We start from the raw sequence: 17,006 nt of genomic DNA, 5'->3' as shown, positions 1-17,006 counted from the left end.
CATGCTCCAAAGTATGCTTCCTGATGATAAATTCCAGACTTGTGTTAATTTCACAAAGTCTAAAACCTGTTGTCTTTTGCACTTTTGTCATGCTTGTTTGAACCTGTTAATGGATGAATTAGCCGTAGCTCAGTGTTCATCTTTTGTGAAGCATCTCGAGTGGATCCCTGCCATGTATTTTGTTGCCATGTTTGAGTGTTGTAGCATATTTAACTTGATGCATTTAGATGGCTACTTGCTGTTTATCGCAGACCAGTGCCATATTTGTTTTGCTTGCCATTTCCAAACCGTGTGTCCGATTCCGGTGATCTTTATATCGATTTCAACCGAAATCACCTGACCTTTCCAGTGGCACTCTTGGATTTCCATGTTGAGGCCAGGTTCAATCATTCCTTGTCAAATCATGCATATGTATCACATACCGCATCCCGCATATCATACCATATTCGTGTGTTGGTTGTTTACTATGTTGTGTGCTTCTTTCCGGTGTTTCTTCTTCAGGTTGGTTCCGATAACGTCGCGTTCGTGAGGATCCGTTCGACTACGTTCGTTTGTCTTCTTCATGGACACGTTCTTCTTCCTTGTGGGATTTCAGGCAAGATGACCATACCCTCGAAATCACTTCTATCTTTGCTTGCTAGTTGCTCGCTCTTTTGCTATGCCTATGCTGCGATACCTACCACTTGCTTATCATGCCTCCCATATTGTTAAGCCAAGCCTCTAACCCACCTTGTCCTAGCAAACCGTTGTTTGGCTATGTTACCGCTTTGCTCAGCCCCTCTTATAGCGTTGTTAGTTGCAGGTGAAGATTGGAGCTTGTTCCATGTTTGGAACATGGATATTTGGTTGGGGTATCACAACATATCTTATTTAATTAATGCATCTATATACTTGGTAAAGGGTGGAAGGCTCGGCCTTATGCCTGGTGTTTTGTTCCACTCTTGCCGCCCTAGTTTCCGTCATATCGGTGTTATGTTCTCGGATTTTGCGTTCCTTACGCGGTTGAGTTATAATGGGAATCCCTTGAAAGTTCGCCTTGAATAAAACTCCTCCAGCAAGGCCCAACATTGGTTTTACCATTCGCCACCTAGCCTCTTTTTCCCTTGGGTTAGGCCAGCCCAAGGGTCGTCCTTATTTTTTAACCCCCCCCCCCGGGCCAGTGCTTGTCTAAGCATTGGTCCAACCGAGCGATGTCCGGAGCTACCAGGGGCAACTCTGGGCTGGCCCACCCGACGTCTTGCTCATCCGGTGTGCCCTGAGAACGAGATATGTGCGGCTTCTATCGGGATTTGTCAGCACATCTGGGTGGTCTTGCTGGTCTTGTTTTACCATTGTCGAAATGTCTTGTAACCGGGATTCCGAGGCTGATCGGGTCTTCCCGCTAGAAGGAATATCCTTCGTTGACCGTGAGAGCTTGTGATGGGCTAAGTTGGGACACCCCTGCAGGGATTTGAACTTTCAAAAGTCGTGCCCGCGGTTATGGGCAGATGGGAATTTGTTAACGTCTGATTGTAGAAAACCTGAAGTTGACCTTAATTAAAATACATCAACCGCGTGTGTAACCGTGATGATCTCTTTCCGGCGGAGTCCGGGAAGTGAACACGGTGTTGGAGTAATGCTTGACGTAGGTTGTTCTAGGATCACTTCTTGATCATAGTTGTTCGACCGTGCTTTTGCCTTCTCTTCTCACTCTCATTTGCGTATGTTAGCCACCATATATGCTAGTCGCTTGCTGCAGCTCCACCTCATACCTTTTACCCTTCCTATAAGCTTAAATAGTCTTGATCGCGAGGGTGTGAGATTGCTGAGTCCCCGTGACTCACAGATACTTCCAAAACCAGTTTGCAGGTGCTGAAGTTACCGAGCAGGTGACGCAACCAAGCTCAAGGAGGAGTTCGATGAAGATCTTGTCCTTTGTGTTGTTTCGTTCTAGTTGATCAGTAGTGGAGCCTAGTTGGGGTCGATCGGGGATCTGTGTAGCATTTGGGGTAGTCTTCTTTTATTTTGGCTCCTTAGTCGGGCCCTGATTGTATCTGGTTGATGTAATGCTTTATTCATGTAATCTCTTTCCCTTATGTATTACATGGGTTGTGTGAACATTACCTCACTTGCGACATTGCTTTCAATGCGGTTATGCCTCTAAGTCGTGCTTCCACATGTGGGAGATATATCCACATCGAGGGCGTTACAAGTTGGTAATCAGAGCCTTCCCCGACCTTAGGATCCCCCTTCTTGATCGAATCGCTGGCGTTATTGAGTCTAGAAATGTTTTGAGTCATTTAGGAATTATATATATCGGAGAGTTAGGACTTCTTTTTACTCCTCAGTCCCTTCGTCGCTCTGGTGAGGCATCCTGACGTAGAGTTTTGACTCTTCTCTTCTCAAATTTCACTAAAAAAATTTAGGATCACGCGAGTATCTTGGAATCGTTCCGATGGTTTTGTGACGAGAACATTGTTCTTGGTGCCTCCTGACATTTAGGGGTTGTGGCAGTGTCCCGGGGAGTTGAGCTCCGAGGTGTTGTCATCACAATTTTATCGTTGCAGTTCTGGAATACCTGAGATTAGTTTCGCTGACATCGAAAATCTCTTTTATGCAGTTGTTGGTGAGATAACCTCGACGCCACCCAGTACTGGGGCGGGAGTTCAGGAGTATTGCCATAACTCGTATAACGGATGCTTTTCGAAGGTTGAGGTAGATGATTTCCGAAGGTTTCTTGGTTATGTGTTGAAGGATGGATACATCTGGATGTAGGATTTGTTAGTTTGGGTGAGATATTATGCTTCCCCTGTATCCCCAACACCTGATTGCATAACCGGAAAGTTTCGGGAGTTTATAAGTGGGAATTCAAGTAGCTCTTAGGATATCATTCCGACAGATGTATGATATGAAATTGGGGTTCGACGTCTAGTGGTCCGCCTATCCATGGTTGGTTTTACAGTGGCCTCGTTGTGTCTTAAAGAGTCTTTCGCTATGCCGACTCGGGGACACTTCGTATGTCATGTGCACTGCCTTGTACATGATGGTGTTGTATGATCGAGCCCGTGTAGGCCCCACCATGAAAACTTCGGAGGAATTCTCTATCATATGTTTGTTCCGGCTTATTTTGCAAGCCAATCCTTTGTTTTTTTTTTGAGTTGTGGTATTCGAGTTGCTTCGAAGTCAAATGTTGATTCCATACCTTTTCCAAGCGGTGTTCTCATATTTCTATGTGAATACAAATCCTTCATGATCATCGAGATTGTCATCTAAATTTCTTCTCGACCGGCGTGTTTCTCTTCAAGTGAATCCGATCACTTCAACATTTGCAAGATCAATTATTAGTTCTTCTCAACGGTGTTTGTTTCATCCATCTCCAAGTTGCCTTTGTTTTTCCCACCCTCCCTCCCTTTGTTTTCTTCAAGGACTCGGATTTCTTAATCAAGTATCTTTTTATTCGTGTGAAGTCTCTCCATTCTTTTCCGTCAATGTTCTTACCCGGTGGTTCTCACAAAGATTCTAACAGAGCTTCAAGTTCGTCACTCTTCACTCATTTTCTTCTCCGGTGGAACCAATTCAAGCTTGGTTGATCATATCTTTTCCTCGTTTCAAATGCCTTCTTATGCCGGTGCACCTCATAATCATTCCCCGCTTGCTATTCAATTGTTCCGAAGTGCTCAAGATATCTCGAAGATTTGTGTTTTCCACTCTGCATTCGTTCAAGATCCTTTGAGGATATTCTCTCATTCAAGCCATTTGATTCAGCCGGTGCTATCTATTTTCCAGGCGACCTTTTCAACGGTGTAACTTTTGAGTGGGCCCTAACCCACAGGTCTTTTCCCAGGATCTTACCTGACTCTTCTTATTCTCCCGGAGCTTTTCAAATTCATCTCAAAGTTTGACGTAAGAATGAGTTATCATTAGTCAAATGCCCGTCTCCAAGATCTTTCCAACTCTTTTCATCGTTGGCTCAATCTCTTCGCTTTTGATTCTTCTGGAGTGCCTAAACAATGCATGGTGGTGTTTCTCATCGTCATTCTCGCATTTTGAAGACGAAGAAGATTTTTCTCTCAATCTTGCTCCATTCTCTTCGAGATTCATGATTCCAGTCGAGCCATCGTCTTATATTTGTTTTTGATTGTCAGAATTCTTTTCACCTATCCGGAGAAATTCAAGAGCCTTCTCAGTTGGATTATCCGGAGTCCATAAATTCAGGTTTATTCATTCCAGCTTTCAGCTCTCATACTCTAAATCATACCGGTGTTTATATCAAGGACCCTCTAATCAGCTCATAATCTCTTCGTTCTCATGGATCTAAATTCTCTCAAGTATCCTCGTTCATTTCATAATTCTTCCTGGTGTTCCTTTATCTTCCCTTCTGTCATTTTAATTATTACGGTGGTTCATGCAAGATTCCTCTTCTTTCGTTATCATATCAATTCATTCGTTGTTTCGATTCCACCGGTGTTTCGTTGAAGACGTTCTCAAGTTATGCTATACCTATCTTAATCCTTTCTACGAGAATAAGTAGTGTGCCATGTCCGTGGATTGTCATCAATTTAATTGGTGAAGGATACGCATAATGTAATTCTTATTCTTGTTTCATCGAGTTTACTCAATTCCTTATTCTGGAGCCTCATCAAATTTTTGATTTCATTTGTTCATCTTTCTTTCCCGGAGTCCCAGGCTCGCGCAATTACATCATCACGGAGATCCATCTAAATCATTGCAAGGGTTCACCCTGTGTTTTCAACTTCTCTTTCCTTCGGTTTGATCATTCTTTGTTTACCAGAGTTCTTCATGAAGGTTCTACATGATGGTTCATCAAGGTTTTAATTCCTTCTCGAAGTGTTCATCGAGATTCTTTTCAGAGGAGCTCAAGCATTTTTCATCTTGCAATCCGGAGTGCAATTCTTTCACGCATATCTTTTGAGGTGGTGTTATGTCATTCTTGATAATTTCCCTTCGTGCTTCGTGTTTCACAAGTTATCAAGATGAGGTATTTTAAATCCATCAATCTCATCATTGGAGTTATCTGGGGTTATATTCCACCTAAAGCCTTCCCTAAGGATTGTTGCTAATTATGGTGCTTATGAGTGACCCAAGTTCTTCATCTATCCTCCTGGTGAAATATTGTCTTGTCTCCTTGTTCATATCAATCAAATTCTTTTTCCCGTGAGTGGTAGAACGTCACCTCATAATTTGAGATGTATTCTATAATCCCACATCAAGTTTTTCCTTTTCGTTGTTGGGTTTCCAACAACTCCGTTCGAACCTTCTCCTAAAGATGCTTTTTGCAAGCTCATTTGAGGTAGAAGATGTTGTTTTCTTCTCCGTTCTTTTGTTCCGATGATCCAACTTCTATTCTTTCTCCCGGAGGTCTAGCGATGTTGCTCTTTTCACCCCATCATCTTGCTTTGTCAAGATCATGTTCAATTCCTTCCATGTCCAACCGAAGTGTTGTAGTAATTGATCTTTATCGTCCCTTGTACATCTCATTTCAATCGGAGTGCTTTCATGTACCTATTGTCCATTGTAACACTTTTCTCATGTCTTTCAACCTACAGGGTTCTCGTGATGTTCCTTGTTCCTCTTTTCTAACGGAGGTTTTCAACTTTGTTCATCTCCGTTGTATTATCCTTTTCAATTTGCTCAACCTTGCAAGGTTCGTGGTTTCACCCGTTTGTCAAAGAAGCAACTTAGTTTTATCTCTTCTCTTTCTTTTCCGTTGTCCCTCTGGTGCCATTCGAGATCTCGAGACGAGATCCTCTCGTAGTGGTGGAGTGTTGTGACGCCCCGAGACCGATGTGCCAGGTGTCCTGCAGTTATTCGTTGTGGTTGCCTTGTCTTTGCTTGCATGTCATGTATTGCATATCATGTCATCATGTGCATTTCATTTGCATACATGTTCGTCTCATGCATCCGAGCATTTTCCCCGTTGTCCGTTTTGCATTCCGGCGCTCCTATGTCACCCGGTGTCCCTTTCTACCTCTTTTTGTGTGTGGGTGTTAAATGTTTTCGGATTCGACCGAGACTTGCCATGTGGCCTTGGTTTACTACCGGTAGACCACCTGTCAAGTTTCGTGCCATTTGGACTTCGTTTGATACTCCAACGGTTAACCGAGGGACCGAAAAGGCCTCGTGTGTGTTGCAGCCCAACACCCCTCCAAAGCGGCCCAAAACCCACCTAAACCTCTCCCATCATCTCGGTCGTTCTATCACCATCGCGTGGCCGAAAACCGCACCTCATTTGGACTCTCCTAGCTCCCTCTACCTATAAATATGCCCTCCCCGTCCATTTTTACGGACGAAACCCTAGATCCCACCTCCTCGCACCGACGGACACGTCCACCACCGCGCCGCCGTACCCGACCAATCCGCGCCGGCCACCTATCCACCGCCGCCTTTCTCTCTCCTCCCCGCCTCCCACGGCCCGCCGGGCCCAGGGCAGGCCCGCCCAGGCCCGATCTGCTCCGCCGCCGCTCGGTCGAGCGCCCGAGGCATGCGCCGCCCCGCCGCTGGCCGTTTCCTCGCCGCGCCGCCTGGAGCCGCGCCTCGCCGTCCGCCATGCGCCTAAGCTTGCCGGCCTCCGCGCACCTGCTCCGCTCGCCTCGCGACGCCGCCTCGTTCACCGCGCGCCGCCGCATAGCCTCGCCAAGCTCGCCGGAATCTCGCCGGCGACCGCTTCAAGCTCGTCGGAGTTCTCTCTCCGGTGGATCTGGAAAAGGTTGACCAGATCCACCACTTCCACGAACCAAACACATCCCCCTCGATCCGGATCTCCTCATCCCGCTTCGGCTCGTCCCCGCGTTGACTTTTCGCAGAGGTAATATTTCACTAAGTCCTGAGATTTCCTGATTCATATGCCTCTATTCATCAGGCCATAACTCATCATCCGTTGCTCCGATTCGTGCGTGTAGCATATCAAAATGTTCGTATCGACGAGTACATCATTTCATCTCATTGCATCATTTTCATTTGAGCTCATCTTGATGCCCGAAATGCTATTAGAAGAGGGCTATGTGATGAATTTGTCAGATCTGTTTCATCAATTAGACTTTTGTCATTTTTGCCATGTTTAATGTGTGCATGATATGATCCTGAGCTCTACATGTGTTTTGTTATATACCATGCCATCTTTATAGAGGTGTTTGCCATGTATTTTTGTGGTGTTTGTGGTGACTAGCACAAGCTTGCAAAGTAGCGTAATCGGTAATGCTGATTTCAGGGACTTAGCTTTTCACTAAGTCCTTGTCCTGATTTTTTGTCGTTAAGCCATATGTTCATGTTGTTTCCTAGTGATCCGTGCCTCTTTTGAGGATGATCAGTAAGGATGTTTTGTTAATATTGTGGTGCTCTATCCATCCATGTCTTTGTTTGCATTTATGGAGCACCCTAGCTCGAGTCAATCGAGCTCTACTTTTGCTATAAAATGTTCCTGGCAGATTGTTAACATGTTTAGCGATTTTCCCAAGCTTGTTGTTATTGATCCGTGCATGCTATGTTGTTGTTCTTGCCATGTATAGCTTCTATGCCATGTATTCTTGATGGGTGTATGCTTAGTTTGTCATGCCATGCTCTGTAGTGAGTGCATCGAGCTCGTAAACATGCCTACTCATTAACTGTTTTGCATGCTCCAGTTTTTCACGAAGTCTGAATCTGTTTATGTTTTTGACATGTTCACATGCTTGCAATTAAATGTTCTGATCCCTTTTGGCTCAAGGTCACTAAGGGACTTTTGTTAAGTGATTTGAGTAACTTCATGCCATGCCTTGTTTTTCCATCTTATGTTCCTGTAGCTTATAGTTTTCATGCTCCAAAGTATGCTTCCTGATGATAAATTCCAGACTTGTGTTAATTTCACAGTCTGAAACCTGTTGTCTTTTGCACTTTTGCCATGCTTGTTTGAACCTGTTAATGGATGAATTAGCCGTAGCTCAGTGTTCATATTTTGTCAAGCATCTTGAGTGGATCCCTGCCATGTATTTTTTTGCCATGTTTGAGTGTTGTAGCATATTTAACTTGATGCATTTAGATGGCTACTTGCTGTTTATCGCAGACCGGTGCCATATTTGTTTTGCTTGCCATTTCCAAACCGTGCGTCCGATTCCGGTGATATTTATATCGATTTCAACCGAAATCACCTCACCTTTCCAGTGGCACTCTTGGATTTCCAAGTTGAGGCCGAGTTCAATCATTCCTTGTCAAATCATGCATATGCATCACATACCGCATCTCGCATATCATACCATGTTCGTGTGTTGGTTGTTTACTATGTTGTGTTCTTCTTTCCGGTGTTGCTTCTTCGGGTTGGTTAAGATAACGTCGCGTTAGTGAGGATCCGTTCGACTACGTCCGTTTGTCTTCTTCATGGACTCGTTCTTCTTCCTTGCGGATCTCAGGCAAGATGACCATACCCTCGAAATCACTTCTATCTTTGCTTGCTAGTTGTTCGCTCTTTTGCTATGCCTATGCTGTGATACCTACCACTTGCTTATCATGCCTCCCATATTGTTAAGCCAAACCTCTAACCCACCTTGTCCTAGCAAACCGTTGTTTGGCTATGTTACCACTTTGCTCAGCCCCTCTTATAGCGTTGTTAGTTACAGGTGAAGATTGAAGCTTGTTCCATGTTTGGAACATGGATATTTGGTTGGGATATCACAATATCTCTTATTTAATTAATGCATCTATATACTTGGTAAAGGGTGGAAGGTTCGGCCTTATGCCTGGTGTTTTGTTCCACTCTTGCCGCCCTAGTTTCCGTCATATCGGTGTTATGTTCCCGGATTTTGCGTTCCTTACGCGGTTGGGTTATAATGGGGACCCCTTGACAGTTCGCCTTGAATAAAACTCCTCCAGCAAGGCCCAACATTGGTTTTACCATTCGCCACCTAGCCTCTTTTTTCCTTGGGTTAGGCCAGCCCAAGGGTCATCTTTATTTTTTAACCCCCCCCCCCGAGCCAGTGCTTGTCTAAGTGTTGGTCCAACCGAGCGATGTCTGGAGCTACCAGGGGCAACTCTGGGCTAGCCCACCCGACGAATGGAGTGGCGGGGGTGGGGATGCTGGTGCGCCAACAATTAGTTGGCTTGGAGCTTTTCACCCCTGTACCAGCTCACCCCGATGATGATGAGGATGACCCGGCTTGAGGAAGGGCGTCAGTGCAGAGTGCCATGCGATGTTCGCAGGAGACGGTGTCGTCGGAGTGAGGGCCTTCCACGACGGCGTAGACAACCACTATGCCTCTCTCTCTATCTCTGTCTCTCTGCAGGGCAGAATGTGGGGAATTTGACACGGATGCGCTCGTGTCGAGCGTGGCCACATGAACAGGTTGGGTTGTTTGAAAGATTCATGTTTCTAATCCAACAAGTAACAGGTAGTTCGCTGGGAAGTGTCAGAAATCTCTGGATACTATTTCCATTTTGCATATTACTATTGGTATTATTTTAGAATATAAGCCGTGAGAGAACGCTATGTATCACAAGACAAGTCAAATCGTGATTGGACGGACGAGCACATGCGACGCGGTCGACTCAACAAGAAAATTCAGCTGGCCGGATGTTCCTTCCGGTTACTACAATATATACTTTCCAAAAAGAAAGAGGATACTTTCCCAAACTTACACTAGTCTGTTTGCAGCAAATTGGTAACCATGCATGATTTCCTTCCAAAAGTTGATGGCATCTCCAACTCCAACACGGATTCGACTCCGCCGTTCTTCTCCTTATATTTCCCTTTCGTTCAAGGCCAACCAGAGAAACAGCCTCCGCCGCCGACGACCAACCAGCATGCAGCCGCCGCTCGGCAAGAAGACAAAAGGGTGCCAGTGCCGCGAGAACCGGCTGGTGGAGGACAGGGAGTCCCGGCAGGTGACCTTCTCCAAGCGCAAGTCGGGGCTATGGAAGAAGGCCTCCGAGCTCGCCCTGCTCTGCCGCGCCAGCCTCACCGTCATTGTCTTTTCCGAGGCCGGCAAAGGCTTCGCGTTCGGCAGCCCCTCCACCGACGACGTCCTGGCCTACGCCGGCTACGGCAACACCAATGCTCATCCTGCTGCCACTGATGACGTGGAGTGGGAGGCCCTGGAGGCTCTATGCCGGGAGACGGAGAAGAAAGGCGTGGAGGTGGCCGCGGAGGCCGCGCGGATGAGCGCCGTCGGGAAGAAGGTGGTGGACGTGCAGACGCAGGTGGGGAGGTGGTTCTGGTGGGAGGCGGACGTGGAGGCGCTCGATGAGGCCGAGCTGCCCGAGTTCGCAAGGGTGCTCCAGCATCTCAGGGACAACGTGCGCCGCCGTGCCGACAACCTGGTGTCTGCTCTACCGCCGCAGTAGTCCAAGGTAGGCTACACATCTGTTAAGATTACCAGAGACTCTTTTACTAGTGGTCCAAGGCATTTGTTCAGAGAAAAGGGTGAGTCATCCCTTATAATCCTTGTATTATGATGGCGGGGTGTATTAGGTAGTTTAGACATCATAAATGTTTTGAAAAAAGGGTTGTTGTTGTTGAGACAAGTCAAATCGTGATTGGCCGGATGTTCCTTCCCGTTACTACAATATAAACTTTCCAAAAAGGAGGATACTTTCCCAAACTTATACCGATCTGTTTGCAGCAAATTGGTAACCACGCATGAGTCCAGTAATTATTCGCACAAGGTGATTGATTTCCTTTCAAAAGTTGACGCATCTCCAACTCCAACACGGCTTCCACTCCGTCGTTCTTCTCCTTATATTTCCCTTTCGTTCAAGGTCAACTCAAAAAGATTCACGGATTTCCAGGCAAAGTCGTTAAATCATCATCAGTATATATCTGGTCGAAAAAGACCCCCTCCCCCATTGCACATGGCTGGCCCTTTGGCATTTACAAAAAAAATAGTGCCACACAAAGGCTCATTTTCGCCCCATGTGCAAAGTGGTGGATTCAAATAGCTATATCATGTGGTGTGACCGGTGACACACGGTTGGTCATAAACAAATGTTCACGATGTGAGGTGTAAAACTATCGATATTTCTTTCTGAGTTGGCATGTGCAACACGTTACTACTTGCACACAGCCGACCAAAAAAATGTGTGCAGTGTCCATGGGGTCTATATAAATCAGTTCACTCCCCTGTGAACCTAAACATGATTACTCTGCACCTCTCCCTCTCCACTAAGAAACTCGTCCACTAAAGGCAATGATGTTGGCCATCGTGGGTTTGGTTGTGGCGCGGATGTTCTCCCAAACATCTGTGCCGTCCATGAGCTAGGTGTCGTCTTCGTTGATCTCCATGCGTAAGGATAAGGCTGGTCATAGTGGGGAGTAACTTAGACTAGTGTCATATGCATGACACTAGTCTAAGTTACTACCGCCATAGTGCAAAGTATCTTAGTAGTAGTGTCATAGTTTGTATCATTTATTGCTTTATAGACTCATTTTGCTTCGAGAAGCGCTATGTTACAGTAACATATTATGTTACTCCAAACACCTCTCTCTTTATTAAATACTTGCCACGTAAGCAAAATTGTCTTGGGATGTGTTAAGTTACTACCTAAGTTACCCTCACTATGGCTAGCCTAAGGACCATTGTCATTGTGGTCTTAACTACTACATCGGTCGAGCCTGGGCCATCATGGAGGAAGGGTTCCGGAAGGATGTCGGTTTTGCTGTAGGTCTCGTCCGCCTATTTTATATCATGGGCCCCTCATGACGATACCGACCATGCATGTATTTACTCGCAATGTCGGTCATGTTCATAGTTTTGAATGCAACTTCATTCTTCATTGTAATAAGAAAAAAAAAGAATGCCATTAGACATTTCAAGCAATTAAGAGATGCACGTATTGTATATGTATACATACACTAATTTGCGCACAATCAAAATAGATATTATTTTTTAGCATAATCGTAATAAATACTTAATTCTTTTAGGGGTCAAAATATATTTATTTATTTTGAATGAGAGGGCTGGTTCGCAGTTTGGGGCTTGGTGTGATGGGCCGCGTAGAGCATGTCCGGAGTGTTTGGCTTCATGGGCCGTCAAAATTTCTCTTCTAAAAAAATTCTTAAAGAAAGGATAAATGATGAAAAATGAAAAGCAGAGCAGAGAGCTCGTCGTCTCCATCCCCTCGCTTGGTGGGTCGTCGATCCACACCCACGCTGGCGTCCGGAAGATTATATTTCTTCCTCAGAGGTTCCCGCCGGTGGCTAATGCCGGAATCGAATTTCCCGTGGCGCTGAGCTGGCCGGCGGAGCGGAGATGGAGTGAGAGGAAGGAGTTGATGGCCATCGCGGAGGTGATGGGGATCAATGGAAAACGTGGTCGAAGGGAACTAGGACCTGGCAGTGTTGGCCGTAGATGGAGGAGACGAGCTCGCGAGCGGGCGATGCCCGCAGCAGTGGAAGAGGTGAGGTTATCGTCTTGTTCACGGATGCCGCGTTGCCAGCCTGCAGGGTGCTCCCGGTCGTGGGGGGCGGCAATAGTCAATGGAGGCAGCCGCAGCCCCGAGCGTCCACTGCCGCCGCTCCTGGCGCCTCTTGTTGTCCGTCGTCGGCATGGGGGGAACTCACGAATGGAGTTGAGTTGGTTAGGATGCGAAAAAGATGCGTGGCGGGCGGGGTGGTGTGAGGGATGGAGTGGGAGATGGTGCCGGTCGACGATTCATCGGCGGGTCTGACGATTCAAATCGCGTCGTGCACGCCGGAGGCGAGGAAGAAGGCGTTTCCTTGGCTGGTCTTTGACGGCGCCGTGCTCGCCTAGGTCCGGTCCAGAGTTAATTGCACGTTGGTACCACACTTGCGCACGCTGTGACGAGTCAGTACCGTTGCTCGTGCATGTCGCAGTTCAGTACCACTATTCGGCCTAACCATTACAAAATGGGCTAACAGACGTATAAGTGTGTATTGACCATGTATCTGATAGACTAGGCCCACCTATCAGGTGACACGGTGGCCAATCGGTGCGTGCCCGATGCACTGACTAGGACGAGGTTGGTGCGGTGGTCTAAGCAGTCTCGGTCGGATCGGTCGTCGGTCGGTCCTCACTCTCCCTCGAGCTCAGTCTCGCTCTCCCTCCTCTCACTGATTCGCCGCCGCCTCCGCCACCTCAACCGGCTCGCCATCGCGCATGGAGGACGAGAGCAGCCAGGACTCCAACGTTCAATACATGAACCTCTCCGAGATGAAGCCATGCATTACCGGGTGAGTTGTAGAGCTAGGGTTAGGGTTAGGTTTCTCTGATTTGGGGATTTGATTTGATTTGGGGATTGTCTCTTCCTTTTGCTCCTCTAGATCCCTGGTAGCATTGAAGACCAAGACTACAGTGGCATTGAGACAACACCCATCGTTCTTTGCCCTATGATATGAACAGACAAAATTAAAAACGAGGGACTTACAACACTCCATCCGCTCCACTGGTCCAGTGATGGCTTGTGGTTGGGTTGGCCAACCACATCTCAGTGAGCCGCAACCGTTGCTCCATGGACAGGGGCGCCTCCTCCTCCTCTTCCTCGTCGTCGGTGGAGTTGGACGACCCGGAGCAGTCCAGCCCCACGTGGTCATCGCTCCCCAGGCCGGGAAGGTCGTCGTAGCCGCCCACGACACCGCCGCCGCCGGGGGTCGCCGCAGCCATCGCCTGAGATCCACGGGGAGAGAGGAGATGGAGAGGGGAGAAAGAGGATAGGGTTCGTCTGGTTCGTCGGGTGGGATCCGGCTCGGTTCGACCGCACCAGCCTCGTCCTAGTCAGCGCATCGGGCACGCGCTGATTTGCCACTGTGTCGCCTGACAGCACTACAAGAAATATGTCAACTTGTGACCTTGACTATTGGTCACTGAAAGGTCATTATTTTTCATTTGCGACCTTTTTGTGACCAAAAATAGAAGGTCAAAAGCTGGCGGTCGTAAACTGAAATTAACGACCTTCTCTGTGAGAAGGTCGTAGATGTTTATGACCAAAATATGCCTACTGGTTTGTTTTGGTCACTAGCAACCTCCCCAGGCCACGTAGGCATCCAGCGTGGCAAGCTGATGTGGCATAAGATTCAGCCCGGTCCAATTCGGTTTTCTACATGGGCCTAGCCCATTAATTCAGCCTTTCTATATATTTTTTCATGTCAAATTTTGGTCAGACTTCATGGGCCAAGCCCAACAATTCAGTCTTTTATTTATTTCTTGGTTGTGGCCTTTTAACATTTGTTTGGGCCTAGGCCATTATATTTTATTGCTGGTCCCACCAATCAGATGGATACCACTTGTCATAATCTCACACATTAGACCCACGTGACAGAAAATTCAAAAGTGATTTCATAAGTGGGCTCCATGAGTCAGGTTCCATTTCACACACTTTGAAACCACATAATGAATATTTCAAACAGAACATAACAAATGTAGTTCATCAAAGAAGGATAAATAAGTCAACTACAATCTGTACATAGTCTATTACAATATTATTCAAATCTTTCCAGTCTATTACACATAAGACAGAACATATAACTCTTTGCTACACGGCTTAGAACTTCAAATATACTTCCTAGTTCACTTTGCTGGAGCTCTTGTAAATGAGAGGAAACACCATTTTCGGGTATGTTTGTAGAGGCTGAACCAAGGCATCTAACAATAAACCAAAAGAGTTAGAAACAAAATAAAAACAAATATACAAAGCAGATAGGGACTAAATCCTGAAGTATATGTACATGTAACAACCACAACGAATAGCTAGTTAAGAGCAAAATAGAATAATCTTACAACAGAATATAACCACACGTCACCTCTATCTATTCTGTGTGTATAAGTAAAGAAAATTATGTACCAATAATTATATTATGGGACGGAGGGAGTAGTACATATGATTACTTTCAGGTTATAATTTTTCTTCACCTACAGTCTACTCCTATATTCACGGAACCTTAGTCAGGTATCACTAGTGAGCACAGAATAAAACAAAACAAAATAAAGGTGTTGTCTATATAAGTGAAGACTATTCATGGCTTTTTAGAACGTACAATAAACCAACAAGGACTTACAAGTTGCAAATAATCAAAACTTAGTAGCCACTGAACCTTGCAAAACACATATTGTGGCATAGTTCATCGAAAAGAAAGATGATCGCAATAACAATTAACAAGATTGTGGTGGCCAGAAGACCACCACCACAGATGCATCTTAACAAGATTGTGATCGCAATAACAATAACAATTAACAAGATTGTGATGTACGCTATCAGGGAAGAGGGGGAGGGAGATGGAGGAGCTACCTGCCGCGGTCGCAATGGAAGCAGAGGAGCAGACCCCTCCTGCCCCTCCCCCACGAGCAGGACAGGGCTGCCGGCTGGGCACGCCCCTACTCCTCCGCCTCCTTGATCAGGAGACCCCCTTCCCCTACTGCTGCTTGGCGCGCCGCATCACTAGTCACCTCCTCATGCAAGAAGTACACAATAAATAGACAAATGGTCAGTGAGGTACATTTTCACAGCAACAGAAGCTTAAAATTAACAGAAATACACACATCAAATGAAGTCACTAAGATACTTAAGTGCACCACATGGTGCAGAATTATGTGGTATATAATTGCAACACATGAACCAAAAGAGGAATAACATTATCACCAAGAGTTTCTGATGATAAGCATAGCTCCCTACAAAAAAGAACTAAGGGCACAGTGACTAAAGCATGCAGACCACAATATTCAAAGCAGAAGGAAGCGGGCAGTATGAGCTACCTATTGGCAAAGTATAAAACCTAAATCATATAGTATAAATGAATCAAGAAAACAAGAACTGACAATGAGAACTGCATACTAATGCACCAGATGATCAACATCAAGTGTAGTATATTCACATAAGTTTGCTTATTTGGTAAATTATTGTATACAAATAGCTTCAGTTGAAACTTATAGAAAGATTAAGCACTTTCAACTGCCAGATCTAGACCCATAGTCTGCATGTTGCAATGTGACATTCCTAGAAGCATACAGTTACAGAACAGAAGCAATTTTAGTTACCCAGGTACCCACGACACAACCCCACTACATCTGAAACGCCTGCTGCTAATCAATAATCCAAGACAAGAATTAACGCAATAGACATACAGGTATGGTAAGGTCACAGAAACAGGGGCAAAGCTAGTGGTTTGCTTAATCCTGGTTCAGTTACTTACACAGTTAAGGGGAAAGAGAAAATGAAATTCGTTATCCTACTTGTACAATTCATACCAACCATGCGATTTCCTTAACACCAGGACAGACAGTTACAGGAACAAGAGCTTGTTCCTGACTGCATTCATGGCATAGTTTTTTCAAATGATCTCAGAAATGAGCTATCATGGGTGAAGATTCATGGCTTTCAAGCCAAATGATCAATGTTATGGCCACATTCATGGCATAGTTTTTTTAAATGATCTCATATTGTGCACAAGGGTGCATATTGGAATGGCAAACAATGTTGCCTAAGGAAGTTTTCATTTTCTTTGGACAAAAAAACCATTTTCCATTTTTCGAATGCCTGAGAGGAGGTTTTTTTGTGAAGGACCTCCCAAATAATTGTTGCAAAATTGGACCAAATCAATTTTATAAAATACTAGGACATATTTAATGCACAATTGACAAAATGGTTGGTTGTAAAAAGGTTTGATCCACTTCTTGTGAAAAAGACAAATTCCCGCCGATTCAGCTGGAAGCGGGTCAAATTTGAACTGCAGCTGCCTCATAGTTTGCTATTTATTTTTTCCAAAAATCATTTCTAGGTACATAAGTACCTGTTTAATCAGAGAAACACCAAAAAAACAATCCAAGATTCAACCACTAGCTAGGAACGGTCATTCCCGCCGTTTTGACCGCATTTTGAAACAGGCATAAAAAATTCAAAAAAAATCAAAATTTGGGAAACCATCGCATTGTGTCATCATATGTGACCAAGTTTTCAGGAAAAATAACAAACTTGTAATACGGCAATTATTTAAAAAAAAGTGTTCTCAGAAATGAGCTATCATGGGTGAAGATTCATGGATTTCAAGTCAAATGATCAATCTTATGGCCACATTCATGGCATAGTTTGTTCAA

General features: G+C 45.4%; 1 protein-coding gene across 1 annotated transcript; it reads left to right on the top strand.

Annotated features, from left to right (window-relative positions):
- Nucleotides 1-9,768: 9,768 nt before the first annotated feature.
- LOC125532682 (agamous-like MADS-box protein AGL61) lies at nt 9,769-10,308 on the top strand. The gene has a single exon (XM_048696644.1). The coding sequence runs from the start codon at nt 9,769-9,771 to the stop codon at nt 10,306-10,308; it is 540 nt and encodes a 179-aa protein (XP_048552601.1).
- The last annotated feature ends 6,698 nt before the right edge of the window (nt 10,309-17,006 follow it).

This window comes from Triticum urartu, chromosome 1A, assembly GCF_056163025.1.
Source record: "Triticum urartu cultivar PI428250 chromosome 1A, HENAU_Tu73, whole genome shotgun sequence".
NCBI classification, from domain to species: domain Eukaryota; kingdom Viridiplantae; phylum Streptophyta; class Magnoliopsida; order Poales; family Poaceae; genus Triticum; species Triticum urartu.
The sequence above is the reverse complement of the archived record's forward strand: the minus strand, read 5'-3'. Positions and strand labels throughout refer to the sequence as shown.